The sequence below is a fragment of the Crinia signifera genome, chromosome 7 (genome assembly GCF_055691185.1).
Source record: "Crinia signifera chromosome 7, ASM5569118v1, whole genome shotgun sequence".
Lineage (NCBI taxonomy): Eukaryota > Metazoa > Chordata > Amphibia > Anura > Myobatrachidae > Crinia > Crinia signifera.
The window spans coordinates 37,318,204-37,333,501 of NC_139223.1; the positions used below are offsets into that span (position 1 = coordinate 37,318,204).

The 15,298-nt window shown below is 46.0% G+C and overlaps 1 protein-coding gene across 9 annotated transcripts in view; it reads left to right on the plus strand.

Moving 5' to 3' along the window:
• MPRIP (myosin phosphatase Rho interacting protein) overlaps nt 1-15,298 on the plus strand; it is a 112,879-nt gene that overhangs the window by 24,470 nt on the left and 73,111 nt on the right. For all 9 annotated transcript variants that reach the window (XR_014450718.1, XM_083152835.1, XM_083152839.1 and 6 more), the window contains exon 3: nt 6,167-6,232. Coding sequence is in view for 8 of the 9 variants with exons in the window: in XM_083152835.1 (XP_083008961.1) it covers nt 6,167-6,232 (66 nt within the window). In the remaining variant the exon portion in view is untranslated. The remainder of the gene's footprint in view (nt 1-6,166; nt 6,233-15,298) is intronic.

Below are 15,298 nucleotides of genomic sequence, written 5' to 3' on the forward strand. Positions count from 1 at the left end.
GGTTAAGGAACATGGGAGTTCAACCCTGGTCACGTATAGGGTTGAACACAGCTCTGACCCGTGTCAGGTGCATTGTAAAAGGGTAGCCTTATACCCCTTTTCCACTAGCAGAAATAACCCGGTAATCTTCACTGGGACGCGCATCTACCCGGGTTTTTCTGCTAGTGGAAATGCTCCCTGTCAAATAACCCGGTTTGGATTCCCCTGCAATCCTACCCAGGTAACGATCAGGGTAGCACCCGGTTTGCACCTGGGTTCAGGGTTAGTGGAAACGCTCCCAACCCGGTATATTTGAAAAACAGAGCTGATTGGAGCTTCTGGGGCATTGTTATGTGAATTTTGTATATGTTTATGTGCACTTTTTACATGTCTATGTACACAAATGGCTCAGGTATACTGTAAACAACAGTTTTCACAAAAGTTTTACATATCGTGTGTGAAGACACTTAGGTTTCATATTGAATATTTGGGACTAAAATAAAGGCAACATTTTTTTAAATAAATATTTCTGGTCTATTCTTTAATCAGAAAATGTTGTGTTTAATGGTGGCCCTTTTTGGTAATGGTGGCCCTGTTTTATGACCTCCCCTTTGGTAAAGCCCTTTAAAAAGGCCTTTTCTTATGTAATCTGTAGGAAAAAACAGGCTTTACCTGGGTTAAGTGTAAACGGGGCTGATCCAGCAATTTACCGGGTAGCACTGTATTGGAAATGTGTCTTAAACCTAGGTCCAACCCGGTATCGATCCGGGTACAAATTACCGTGTCCGACCCAGGTTGCTAGTGGAAAAGGGGTATTAATCGAGCGACCCGAATCCAGTTCACAGTATGGAGGAGGCAGCGGTGTCAGCTCCAAGCGCTGCCTTTTCCTCAGCCCGATGACATGCTGACACTCAGCTCCGCCCTGCGTGACGTCACTAACCCAGCAATAAGCCAGATCAGAAGTGGAGCTTTCAGACCGCAAATGCCAGAAAAAAATTGCGTTGACTTTTGACCTTCCCTTTATTGACCTTCAGACCCTGTCCTACTTTAGCCACATCGACCTATTTCATGTGTTAACATAAGTGCTTTCGACCTTTAGTGGTCAACCTAATGTAAGTTGACCTTCATACATACCCTATGACCCATACCCCACCTTCCCATACATAGGTCTGTGCTATTGGGTAAGCCTCGGCATGAGAAACCACCAGGAAAGAGTCTAGGGAACTTCTGAATCTACGGCATGTCTTCTGTTCAGCAGTTGTGGAACCCAGGCTGGCATCTCCTGCCACAAGCCTTCTCAGTCTTCCGGGTGGGGAAACTGCTTTATGTTCGCTGGGTTCTAAGATACTTGGAACTTGTTTCTCATTTCCTATGTATCCTCCAGGCCCCCCCTTGTGGATTTTTTTTTTTATGAATGGAGTGTGAGAATGTTTTGTTAGCAAACATCTGTTAACAATTGTACAAGGGTTAATTCCCCCCCACCCCCATTTCCCAGGTTTTTGATGGTCTTCAGCACTTCCTCTGCGAGACTCCGGTTAGAGAAGTATCCCATCTTGTTGTAGACGTGTATTCTTCCGGTCTCTGATCTCATCACTTAATAACAGATTAAATCTAGAAGTCTAACCAATATAACACGCAATAATTCGGGGATTAGGCAGCATCAAACAAATACGGGAGCCAATCCTACAAATCTCTTCTAGAGACTCATTGTTTCCACCTAGAACCCAGACCTGGAGTACAAGGCCTCACCATATATCCGCGTCCTTTCTGCTTTCCCAGCGGCACACAGTCGGTTAAATAGTACGTGTCTTTTTTTTTTTTTTTTTTTTTTTAGTTTATCTTTAACAATCTCCTGACACTTTATAGCTGTTGTCATTCCCTAAAATAGCAGGGGGAATATGAGCAACTTCTGCCTCCCGACTGAGGGTTATTAAAAGATGCTGTGTAGAAGAGTTGGACAAAGATCTTACGCGGGAATAGTTTTTTGTTGTTGTGTAACCCGTGAACACAGCAGTGAGACAATGAGGATTTTGTTCGTCCTCGTTGAAGGCTCAGCTCTGTCCACATAAACCGCATAATTTATTTATTATTTATGATCAGTTTTTTATATAGCGCATACATATTCCGCAGCGCTTTACAGAGAATATTAGAACATTCACATCAGTACCTGCCCCAGTGGAGCTTACAATCTATATTCCCTACCACATGTACACGCGCACACAGACATTCTAGGGTTAATTTGATGGGAGCCAATTTGCCTACCAGTAATGTACGTCTTGGTGTACTGTAGGCCGCAGATTCACCTTACTAAGGAAATTATACAATAAGCTTTGTGTTGGTAAATGGTTGTCCTCTGCTTTTGTATCTGAAAAAAAAATGTTGCCCTTTTTTTTTTGTATAATTGCCTTTTTTTGCTTTAATATTGTTGCTTCTGCTGTACAGAAACCAAGGGGGTGATACAGCTTTGATCGGACGGGCTGAATTCGACCCAAATCCGATGGTGGGGGGGGTGGGGGGGTCTGCGCATGGTCATATTTCAAATGGGGCAGATTGGTCGTTTATCACTCTATGGGGGAGACTGACTCTCCCGCCGCCATTCCCAATGGAAGAAATAGTGGCGGAGCCCTATTCAATGCTGTCTTCCTCGACAGCAGTGGACAGGGTATCTCAGCAGAACGAGCCCGACTTCACAAGCAGTCGGGCTCATCGAGCGGGCCGAGGATGGGACAGGGTTATGGCTGTCGGGCCAGCCCGAGAGTCATGACCAGACATTGAATACTCCCTTAATACATCTGCCCCAGCCTGTAACTTACCAGTAGGAGCTGTAGGAGCTGATTGGCTGCTTTATCACTATACCAGGATTAGTAAATCTGCCCCTGCATCGCATTGTATGCATTTTTTTCGGCTCAGCGCAGCGTTGTATGAAAATAACTTTCTAGAACCAGGTGAATGTCTCAGGCAAGTTCCAAAGTCTGGGGTGACACACAAATAATCATCATGTGGTTTTTAGGGTGTTTTTCATGTGTTTCCTACTTTTGCCTGTTTTACTATACATGTGACCCATGATTGACCTTTTGTACTATTTGACCACATACACTATGTATGTTTTCACCCTGTCGATCTTCTATACCATGTCTCTCAGACCTAGATAGAATGAGTCTGGTGATGGCTGATTCTTTTTTTGGGACCATTTTAGACCCGTGAAATTCTGTCACTTCCACCTCCCGGGTCACAACTGTGGATCCGTCCCGACAGTCGTGACCCTGCCCCGTTTTCATTTTGCTAGACTGCATATCGCCAGGCAGGATTCAATGTCCCGCTTGGCATTCGGCTAAAAGGGTGCGTGTCCGCGTAAACAGCCGTGGATTGTCGAGATTCAGCCTGACAAAACGGTTCCGGCAGCTTTTAAAGTTAGACTCATTCTGTTGATCTGCCTCTTCGGAAATAGCGGCGGGGTTTTCAACTCTACTACTTGGTGGAATTTGTAGTTAGAGTATTTATATCCCCCTCATACGTTTTTCAGCTGACCCGTCTGTTCCTGATCACTCTGAGGGTGACATGCCGATCTCCTGTAGATTCCTACCAATGGCCCCATCCATGCTGACACAGCTATTGGACTTCCTTCCATGATCGAAGGGAGACTGTCCTCTCCAAAAGAATAGTAGGCATCAGCAAAAACCTCCTGTTGATTTGGGGTTTAGGAATTCATTTAAAAATATTTTCAGTTTTTTCCTAAATATTACCTATGGAGTACAATATTCAGATTTATTCTATGACAAAATCACAACCGCTTTGTTTCTGTGTGATGCCGAGACATGTACAGTGTGTGCACAGTTGCGTGCATCTGGTTTAAACTTTCTTCCATGACGGATGGAGGGTCAGGCTGTGTTTTGATCTGCAAGAGAAATGAGCTGTCTCTAATCTGACCAGCTGATTCCCCCATACACACACACAGCATAGGAGCCTCCTAGGTAATGGTGCCTACATTTGGTGTCCAGAAAGCAGCTAGCAAGGGCTGCAAAGGGCTTAACCCACGCTGGTGACACACGCTCCCCCCATCCCATCCCATCGTGTGCCGGTTTCAGTGTGAGCAGCTATGGACTTGCTGACCTATCAAGAGTTATCTTCACTACAGGAAATATGAAGACCTCGTATCTTCCGTACCATTCCAGATGCCTATTCATATCCAGAAGCCCCCAGTCAGCCCATGAATTCACTAGTGACACTACTGAGGCACTGATAGGCTTGAAGCCTGGAAGTTGGCCCCGCCCACGGAATTCTACATTCCTTTTTTTTATTTTTTTTTTATTCCTTGGCAATGCCAAGCAGAAAGGAAGAAGCTGTAAACTGTGCCTACAAGGTACAAAGTAACAGGATTATAAACCTGAAGTGCTGGTAATACGTACTGCGGATGATGTAGCATTGAACGTGTACTGTATAGGAAACTGGGGAAATGCTTTTACACACTTTGGGGGTGATTCTGGTTGGTTTTCAACAGCAAACTCCTTTTAGTGGACAAAACCATGTGCACTGCAGGTGGGGCAGATGTAACATGTGCAGAAAGAGTTACATTTGGATGACTTATTTTGTTTCTGTGCAGAGTGAATACTGGCTGCTTTATTTTTACATTGCAATTTCAGTTTGAACATACCTCACCCAAATGTAACTCTTTCTGCACATGTTACATCTGCCCCACCTGCAGTGCACATGGTTTTGTCCATTAAAGAAGGAGTTGCTTTTGCAAACCAACCAGAACCAGGCCCTTTGCCTGTAGTTTGTAGATGTGGTGATGCAGCAGGTTGTTGTTGTTACTGATAGAAGTCATAGAAGTCTGTATCTCAGGAAAGGAGCATTAAGTGGTGCTTCAGCTGACATATAGGGGGGGGGGGGGGTGGTAGTGTGATGTCAGTTATAAATAAATCTGCCTGGCTGTTCCCCTGGATTATGAGCGCTGCAGCTGCCATCAATTTCTATAAATGCTCCCCAGAGTTGGATTCTGTCGGCTCAGGGATGGTTTTACGTTCATATTTCAGCAATTCTATAATTTAACATTTACAAAGTTCTTTCTTTTTATTTAAATGATAGGTAAATGGCAATCAGTTTTCTCCTCTTTCTTTCTTTCTTTCTTTCTTTCTGTTTACATGTTTCCTAGTCCGTGACATGGGATAATGTCCAGGTGATGTACGATACGGTGCGGATTCCTTAGTAGAAGCATGTACAGTCCGTGTCTTGTTCTTGGTCTGCTAATCTGCACAACCTCAAGACGACAGCAGCTGCGATGGTGAAATTAGAGGCAGCGCTGTTCATCTGTAGTGTTTTCTGCATCCATTATTAATGGTGGCCCCTGCATGACTCTGCAACACCCCCCATACTTGTTAGTTACCCAAAGGCTCACTAATGCTGGCCACAAACGTGGCATGTTGTGGACCACTTTAATTGATGCTGAACTGTTGGTGCTTCTGAAGCCTGTTCATTCTGATTCTCGCTGCCGCCAACACGGCTTTTTTTTTTTTTTTAACATAGGGCAAAAAAATTTGTATGTGTGTGTATATCTATATCAATACAAAAGAACCATCAGTCACACATGCCGATTGTGCGGCAATGTAATACAACCTGAGATTGGGGACACCTAAACCACCGGACCATCTGTCGTCCCAGATATAGGGCCACCTCAGTTCTTCTTGTCATGGTGATGTCAGATATACAGCTTTTCCAATATGGCTGACCAGACACAACCAAAACGTGGCACCCTTAGTCCTCTCAAATGGGTATGGTATAAGTCTCCGACAGTCTGGATTCCGAAGGTCATTTCTCCGACATCAATATCCTGACTGTCAAGCTCGGGCGAGCGCATTCAAACCTCTTTGTGGACTCGCAGCTCACCACCTATTCTATGGGGTTGTGGACAAGGGCAAATAGCCCATCCAAGTCAGGTTCCGACTGTTGGGCTCATGACAGTCGGCATTCCGAGAAACGACCGCCGGAATCCCGACTGTCAGTGAGTCATCCGGCGCCCCTCTCAAACTGCCTTTTCTGCTTAATGAGCAATGTTTGCAGTCTGGGGCCCTCAGCCATGAAGGGGATTTAATGATTTTCCACATGTGTCAACATTTCCTGTACGATGATACTGTGACTAGATCCATTTATATGGTCATTCTTACATGGTCCTCTCCTTGTGTCTCCACAGAAATGGCAGCGGAGGTTCTTCATCCTCTACGAGCACGGCCTGCTCCGCTACGCCCTGGACGAAATGGTAAGACGTTCTACATCCTCCTCTTAGCAGTGATTGTACCGTTCTCTTATCTCCTGGTTGCAGCCAGGCGCGTGTTCCTATAAGACCATATTAGCGCAAGGATCAGGTAAGTATACACTGGCGTGAGGCAGATTTCTGTGAGCTTTTCTATTATATGCGGTACGTAGAGAACATATTTACTGTGTAACCTAATTATAGAAGGCAGAGTATCGTGTATGCGCTATAAGCTGCGGTGTGAAACTGTATACAGCTTTATCTCAAGTAGGTTGTGCCACTTGCTACGTGCGTGTTGTGGCTATTGTGTTTGGCCTGTGTTGTGTTGAAGTTTCTCCCCTGCGTGGTACGAAACTATGATCAACTCCTTAATGTCGCTTCCCAATGTAATTTTTCCTAATCCTGGACATATGACGGCTTACGGTGTCGCCAAACAATGACTTTAGGGCAAAACCTATAGAGCTGAAGGGAGTAGACTTATTTTAGTCACCAGGAAGCTAGCTGGTTTTATTCTGCATACTACATACACAGAGTGGTAGATGCTCAAATAAGTTCAGTAATACCACTCGGGTGCATGCAAGGGAGGGGTTAATACTGAGTAAGTAAAGCAAGACCTTGGTTCCCCAGCACACTGAGTGGTATTAGTAACCAATCTTGAACACTACATGATAATAGAATTCAGAGATATTGGTTACATATACCTGCGCAGGTGTATGATATGCCCCCAAGCCACGTCAAGGCTTCTCTGTATATTGGGGGTCCCTAGCGCTAGATCTAGGTGCAGGGTGCGGCACCCCAAGAACTATCATAAGCTAGGAGGCCCAGTGCAGCATGCCAGTGAAATACTAAGTGTTAATAATTAGTGATAGGAAGCCGAAGCTATATATAAAGAGAGAGATAAAATAAAAAATGTAATGCAATTAAAATATGAGAGAGATAGTGTTAGTGAGGGGAAAGTGTTAATAGAATGTAAGGGCATGCCGCACTAAAGCCACCCAGTTCAGGGGCTGCATACTGTATGTGACATTCCATTATAGAATTCCCCTTTGGTTCACTGTGAGACCAATTTGCTGCCATGTCAACTGGAATATATCCGTGGTTCTCAAACTCTGTCCTCAGGGTGCAATTATTACTGACTGACACATTATAAAAGATCCACAGGTGGAGCTAATTATTTCACTTGATTCTGTGAGGAGACCTGCAAAACATGCACTGTATGGGGTCCTGGGGACCGAGGTTGAGAACCTGTGGAATATTTGTCCCTTGCTGAACCATTTAACATATTAAAATGGTCCCCCCCCCCTACTTTCAGCAACCTACTTTTTGCTCCTTTTTCAAGAGCATTGTTACCTCTGGTGAGAAAGGGGTGAAAATGTTTTAACGGTTTGAATCCTCTGTGTTGTGACATGCATCTCCCTTCCAGTTTTGCCTTCGGATGGGAGACAGAGGCCCAGACTCAGCAAATTCGCATACGGACATGTTTCACAGACACGCATGAAGCCCCAAAGCAGCATGTCCTTAAAAGCTGTGTTCTTTGGGGCTGATTCTATTGTTTGTGTGGATTTAGCTCCCGTCTAAAGCACTGTGGAGCGGTGACATTTATTTTGGGACCAGACCGCCGGTACTGCACTTATCCCTTGTAGCTCAGAATCCGTGCAAATGAGGGATACAAGATTGGGCGCCAGAGTTGGGTGCGCTATAACTGCGGCACACTCAACACTTGGAACAGAAGTTGCTCAGCGTGGCTAATTTCATGCATATGGGTGCAAACAAGAGTGCATTGCACAAATTAATTGAATAGCTCCTGGGCAGTTCGTCTGTCCGCTCCATTCCTGCCCAACAATTGACACGCCCCCTTTGAGTGCGCTGTGGACAGTTCCAATGGAATAGAGTGGGTTCATTGTGGAATTGCTGTTGAAATAACACTTGCAGCATTTACAGAGGCTCTATAAAGTACCAGTGCCTTTCTCCCGTTTGCAAGTATTCACGGTGTAAGCAGCCAGGTTGTCATTAGCTACTATACTTTTAGGAGAACCCAACAGCAAGCCCATTAGTTGCAGCGGAAAGAAAAGTGGATTTCATTAATGTTTGACTCTCCTTTGCAAATGCAAACCACATTTCACTAAAGACACGGCGCCCGCTCGTTCTCCCGGTCTCCGGCACGCGCCAATAAATCTATATACCCCAGGCCTTCCTATGACTCCATGCCTGCCAGCCCTGTCTATTATTATGTTGCCAGTTTAAAGCCTACCCAAAAAAGCCCGGACACGTGTGCACGTTCTGCACCAGGAAACAGGGGGTTAAGACACTGTTTTATTGTCTGGAGTAGCAGAACGCAGAAACGTGTCCCTGCCTGCTGGACCCGATGTGTAATGTGCATTCCTCAGTCCCGTGTTCTACCTGAACGGCTGCTTATGTCTGTAGGCGCCAAACCCCCCCCCCCCCCCACATATACACAAAATGTGTCGACGCACAAGAAATAATTAAAGTTGGGGAAAAAAAGTGTAGACCTTTTTGGCTCGTTACCTCAGCCATCAGCTAGTGGAAGCAGGATGCAGTCGGATGCTGTTTTGCTGGGAGGAAAGCTCTGCCTGGTCTTCCAGTGCTTGCATTCAAATTACTTATAGCTGTTCTATCACAAGCTACTGTGTTGTTGATACTAGGTCTCTTTAAATCATTAGAATTCATGTTCTCCTCATTGCTTAGTGGTGTTTGCTGAAGGGCACTATGAAATCCCTGCTGTATCCCAGCAGTAAGGTGCATCTTCAGGTGTCAGACTGAAGTCCCCAGCAGCTGCCTGGGCTAATGGCTCTTCTCTCCTCTCTCTAGGTGCATGATAATGTAGTGTGTGAGCAAAGGTGCACAGCCGGTTAGCTAGTATATTTTAGCTGCCTCAGCGACATGATATGGGACGTAGAGAGCAGACTCCTCTGCTCGGTAGCTGGATTGTAGGTTAATGTTTCTAGAGAGACCTTCAATAGAGCAACATTGACAAAAGGGGTGTGGTATGGGATCCGACAGTCATTAGCCCGACATTGGGATATCGACGGACCGGGCTCAGACAGCGGGGGGAGCTCAACGAAGCCCCTTGCGGCCTCGCTGCACTCGCCACACTGCGGGCACAGTGGATCGCTACGCTCGCCACCTATTCTATTCTCCCTCTATGGGGGTTGTGGACCCCTACGCCGTTGGGATCCTGAGTGTCGGGGTTTTAACAGTCGGGATTCAGATGTCGGTCTAATGACTGTTGGAATCCCAACTGTCTGTCAGCCATCCGGCACCCAACAAAAGGTCAAGAGGCGCAAGGTTGGCACATGAAATGGTCGAATTATGTTTTTGTTTTTTTGTGGGTTTTTCTATTTATTTAATCTTTGGGATTTTTTTTTAAGGCTTTCTCATCCACGTGGACTAGATTGGGAGCGGTAAAGTGGAGTGAGCGCAGCGTTAGTGGAGGGAGGCCACTGTTCTAAAGGCTGGCGAGGGAAGCGGTGCAATATTTGGCAGTCCGCATGCTCCTGTGTCAATGACACCCAGCCGCTGGACAGCCGCATTTTGACTACTGCTAGTAATGACCTAGTTTCTGTTACTAGCACTTGCTCAGGAGCCTGGTTATGCCGGTCGCAGGACTATTGTTTGTGCTGGGCATTTGTCAATGTAATAATTACCGGAATGGATGTCTCTCAGGTCTCTGGATTTATCTTCCTGTAATGTTGGTCAGTATGTGGTGACCTGGGAGAGCCATGTATATTTGCCCCCCTTGCGTGGCATTTATTTTCCCACGAGCAGATTGCCTAGCAGTCTGTTCCGGCTCTGCCACCCTGCAGGTAATTCTGGGCAGTGGTAAAACGTGCTGGGCTGAGGAAATGGCGCACGCATAAGGGGTTAAGCAGCACTACTGAGGGACTGATGTATTATACCTCTGTGTTCTGTTATCTGTGAGCGATAAGGTTTCCTGCAGTGTGTGAAGGAGCGTAGTGCAGGATCGGCTATCTCTATAATATAATATATTCATTATGATCTGCTGCTGTTGGATCACATCCCTGCAGTAAGCAAAGTGCCCACTTAGTATAATCCCTGTAGTACATGGTGCAGTGTTCCCTATATTCCTGAGCCTATAGCGTGCTGTCTTACACCAAGTCTCTCCTGTACAGCCGAGTTCACCTTCAGTAACTGGCTGGCAGCAGGCTAGCTCATACGTAATAAGGCAGACATTCTGCTGCTCTAGAAGGCCCCTTCGCTTTCCTTTACCCCCTCCAAAGGAGGCTGCAGTAGCAAGTTGGCTCCCATGACTGTACGCTGCGAGTATGCCTCTGGTACACATGTGTCGGAGCACTTGGCATGCCACAGAGACGATGCGACCTGCCAATTTAACTGTAGAACTACTCTTATTTATTCCATCTCTCTTTTAGTTCTCCTGTATCAGATCTATAGGGAAACCTGACTATATATGATGGTGACGAACCCGCTGCGCACTGCTTTTATGTATTATTCTGGTTTTTACCTTCCAGGCTAACTTTATAAATGGATAATTAATGACTTAACAGCAAACCGCGTTGATTAGGGGTGACTTTATGTTTGAAGGGATATTGGATTATCAATATTATAATGTTGTTACACGTTTGTTTTCTAGACTCCAATTTTAAATCTATCCCAAAATGGCATTGGGGCAACACAGAGGGTGCAATGGTTAGTGTTACTCACAGCGCTGGGGTCATGGGTTCTATTCCCACCACGGCCCTAACTGTGTGGAGTTTGTATATTCTCCCCGTGGTACTCCGGTTTCCTCCCACAATCCAAAAATATACCGGCAGAGATGGAGCCGCTCTGTCTCTCTGGCAGCTGCTGGCGGAGGGCGGGCCGGTGGACGTGTGCACCCCGGCTGGCGGCATCGGGATGTGGTGGATGGCGGGATGGGAGCCGCTCAGATCTGAAGGTTTTTTTTGGCTTCCAACAAAATTAACCCATGTGTACCTGAGGTAGGGAATATAGATTGTAAGCTCCACTTGGGCAGAGGCTGCGGTGAATGTTCAAGTATTCTCTGTAAAGCGCTGCGGAATATGTGTGCGCTATATAAGAAACCGCTTAATTAAATAAAAATTGTAGTATGACTGCCGGTGCCATCTTAATCTTTATCACTTTACCACAGCAGAGGTTGCTCACTGCTTGCTGACGTATATGTATCAGAGTTTATCCCAGTTTGTAAGGTACTGGTATTTTTTACCTTCATTAAATAAAGCTATTCAATACAAAAAAAAAATTGAGTATTACTTGTTGGTGTTAGAATTGTGTGTATTGCACAGTACCACTTGAAACGCATCTAAAACAGACGTAGCATTGCGATATTCACCCTTCGCTGCCACTGACTCAAGTAATGATACTTTCTGCTAGCCATGTGAGAGCGGGCACTTTCCTAGAGTGTAAGGGGGTAAGTTTACAAAAGCTTAAAAGGGTGATGTTGCCTGTAGCAACCAATTGGATGAATAGAGAAATGAGACAATCTGGTTGCTATGGACAATATCGCCTCCTTTTTTTTTTTTTTTGGAAGCTATAGTAAATCTATGCCTTTTAGTTTCTGGATTTAGGAATGTGTATTTATGGATGTGTGCTGCCCTCCAGCCCGGGCTGCTGGTGCCTTTTATGGATACAGGCAATGGACGGACACCAGCCAGAGGTTGCTGCAACGTTTGAGCATCAGAACATTGAACTGCAGTAATTGGAAGCAGATGGAGCGGAGTGCAGGAATCTGACGTCTCTGCGCCCCTACAACCCATCCTTCTCTCCCATCGACCAGCGCCTCGTGGGAGCAGAGAAGTTGTAGTAAGCGCTCTGCTTCAGTGCTTCTCATGGACGGGGTTAGGTCTGCAGGAAGTGGTGGTAATGGGTCGGGTGGGCGGAAACGTTGGCTTAACACACGTTCTACACAAACCTAGAGCGATTTCTACGTGGTTTTTTAAAGGCGAGCAGATCTTTTTTTATTTACAATGCACAGTAGGCGCTACATTATGTACACACATCTATAACTGATGTACTGGACACCGTCAAAGTGTATCGCGTCCCCTCGCATGTCTTGCTGCGTTCTCCATGCTTTGGGCTGCGCTTGGCACACTATTCTATTGTCCCTCAATGCCCTAGTGGATGGTAGGGCATTAAATGCCACCTGTCGGCTCAAAAAACAAAAAAACAAAAACAAAAAAAAGTTGAAAAATCCATGTCAGCCTTTTGACTGTTGACCTAGACATTGTCGACCCAATGCTTGTGTTGACATTGCAGGCATGTCAAAACCTATTTCATAGGTCAACCTTTAGTGGCCGAACCAATACATGTTGACCTTATGTGTTGACCGAAAGTCTGTATATCTTAAAAATCGTTTCACTTAAATCCAGGGAGGGAGTAAACCCGCGGAGCTGTATTTGTGCACATACTTCCTCCGTGTGTCAGCAACGTGCCTGTGCAACCGGCAGCAGCGCAGAGTGAGGGAGCTAAGACTGATGTCATTTCTTCACCTCCATCTGGTCCTGGTAGCAGAAACAGCTGTTCTTCGCCTGCGTCTGGGAGTGTGAGACTCCGGCGGTAGCTGCTGTGTGTAATTACAGTGGAAATTCGCTCCCCGCAAAGCCCTGAAAAACGCCTCTTTGAAGAGCTTCCCAGCCATTCTTGGTCAAATTGCTGCAAATCTGATCTGTTACACTGCGAGAGCTCTCCTGTTATGGGCAAGTCGTCCCGAGAACTCAACGCGTTTGTTCCAGCTGTAAAACATGGATTACTGACCTGGTGGGTGAGCCAGTCTTGCGTCCTCCCCCTCTGGTGGAACACGGTTTCATCTGCCCTCAGGAATACTACAACACCTAGTGTTGCATTCTGGTGGTGCTGGATGTTGTTGATTTCTACCAGTATACGCATCACCGCAGTAGGCATGGCAAAGGAAATCTTGGGTTATTGACCTAGTCTTGACACGTAGATAGCCGCTGGTATCCACAGGATGGACGGAACGTCTCTTTTGCTATGTGGAACCCAAGGATCAGGCACTGTGGACGAAGGGGATACGGTCACCAGGTCTACAAGCATTAAGTTGACAGGGTCATTAGGTCAACATGGGGAAGGTCGACTTGGGGTTTTTCACGGTTTTTGGAGGGGAACAGACATGCCGACAGGCGTTATTTCATGGCTTACCATCCACCAGGGTGTGGTGCTCGGCACTGAACCTGAAGCATGGCGAGTTCATCGGTGCTATGTTTCAGTGCCCATTTCGACTGTGGCGACATTCGGGACAAAAAAATGTGAAAAACCCCATGTCGACCTAACCCGTGTCGTCCTTCATGCATGTCGATGTAATGCTTGTAGACCTAGTTGCTGTCTATCCAATGATTCCGTTCCGGGCTAAGCTGGCAACCTAAAAGTAACAGGCCCCAGTTGTAGTCACCATCTCTATGGCTTTTACAAGGGTCATTGTCTATAAATGGCCCTGTCCCACTGTCCAAGACTCAAACACGTTTCCTTTGCCAACCTGGTTCTCCATGTGGCTGCATTGTATTATGGTTTATGTCGAGGGTTCTGAGTACGGATTTTGTGTTCTAGGTGTCTAACCCACAGCATTGAGAGTGCATTATTAGAGGACAGGTAGAAATCAGGTTCTATCCTATAGATAGTGATGGATGCTTATTATGGGAAAACGGACATTAAAGGGTCACTTTGCCAAGTGCGGAACATATTGTGAAGTGCAACATATCATGTACATGGGCAGCCACCCGGTATTTTAGGGGAAACCGGGAGAGATAAATGATGGCAGTTGGCAGAAAGTGGCGAGAGGGTGGCCTATGCCATGAGATTTTGCTGAGGCAGCCTTGCGTGCATTCCCAAGAATGACGCGTATGGCCTCCTAGGTGCGCTGATGTTTTATGGTGTCGTCCTGACCTAGCACCACCCTGGAGACAGCCCTCTCTATAGCTGTTGGTGCGGAGAGTTGTCTTACTAGCACCCCATGTGTTACATGCCCCGTAACCCACAGACCTATGTACGTAGTCTATCCAGGCGTGCGACAGATGTACCCTGTGCTTGTAGTATAGATTGAGGCACACGAGGCAGCAGAGAGGCCACTAAACCAATTTTCATTATAACCGCCACAAAGAACATTATATTTTTCTCGATGTGACGCAACTCTGTGATTCAACAATATTGTGGTGTGGTGTGTGTGTGACGCTTATTAAGTTGTGGCTTTTAATTACAAGCCTCTCCTGCATTAATGAGACGCTCTCAGTCGCCTATAAACTCAATTGTCTCAAACTGCTGGTTATTTAATAAGAAGAAAAAAAAACCTAATTAACCGTTTGAGTGCCAACATTGCTGTGAGATCTTCAAAATATCCTTTCAAAATGCCAGCGTGTCTCACAGCGACTGTTCTTTTAGTATAAATACAGCCAAGTCCATTACTTGAAGTTAGTTAAATATTGCACCCAAAATCAGAACAGTCGCTGTGAGCGGCGCTGGCATTTCTAACCGATATTTTGAGGATCTCTCACAGTTGGCACTCAAAGGGTTAAGTAAATTGAGTGTATTAAAGTCATAAGTGACTAGCATTTACTTTCTGCTTCAGAATGATTGGACAGTTTCCTAACATCTGGGGATTGCTGTGCATTATGGGATATGTAGTGCCGCAGTAGCAGCTCCTAGCTGTGCATGTAGACTTGTGTGCCGGATAGATTTGGAGGGATCTTCTTACACCCCTATTACAGGTGTTGACTGCTGCATAGTCCTTTGCTATGGATCCGGACATGTTGCGCAGTATTGCAGTTCTTCTCTGTATAAATAAGCGCACACATATGCGTCTGTCCAGCAGGTTTGTGGACAGTCTGCCTATGAGAACACTTTTCCCGTCATTCTCTCCCCCAGTGCTCGTACCCTGTATCCGGCTCAGCACAGCGTCAATGGTCCTGTCTCCTTTTTATTATCATTTTATTAGTGTCTAATGTGGGAAGTTACCCGCCAGTAAGGCCTTCAACCTTGTGGGGTCCCACCCCCGGCCCCCTGCAGTCTGTGGGAAGCCTTCGCCTGGGGCACTATTCTCAAGCATTCCTA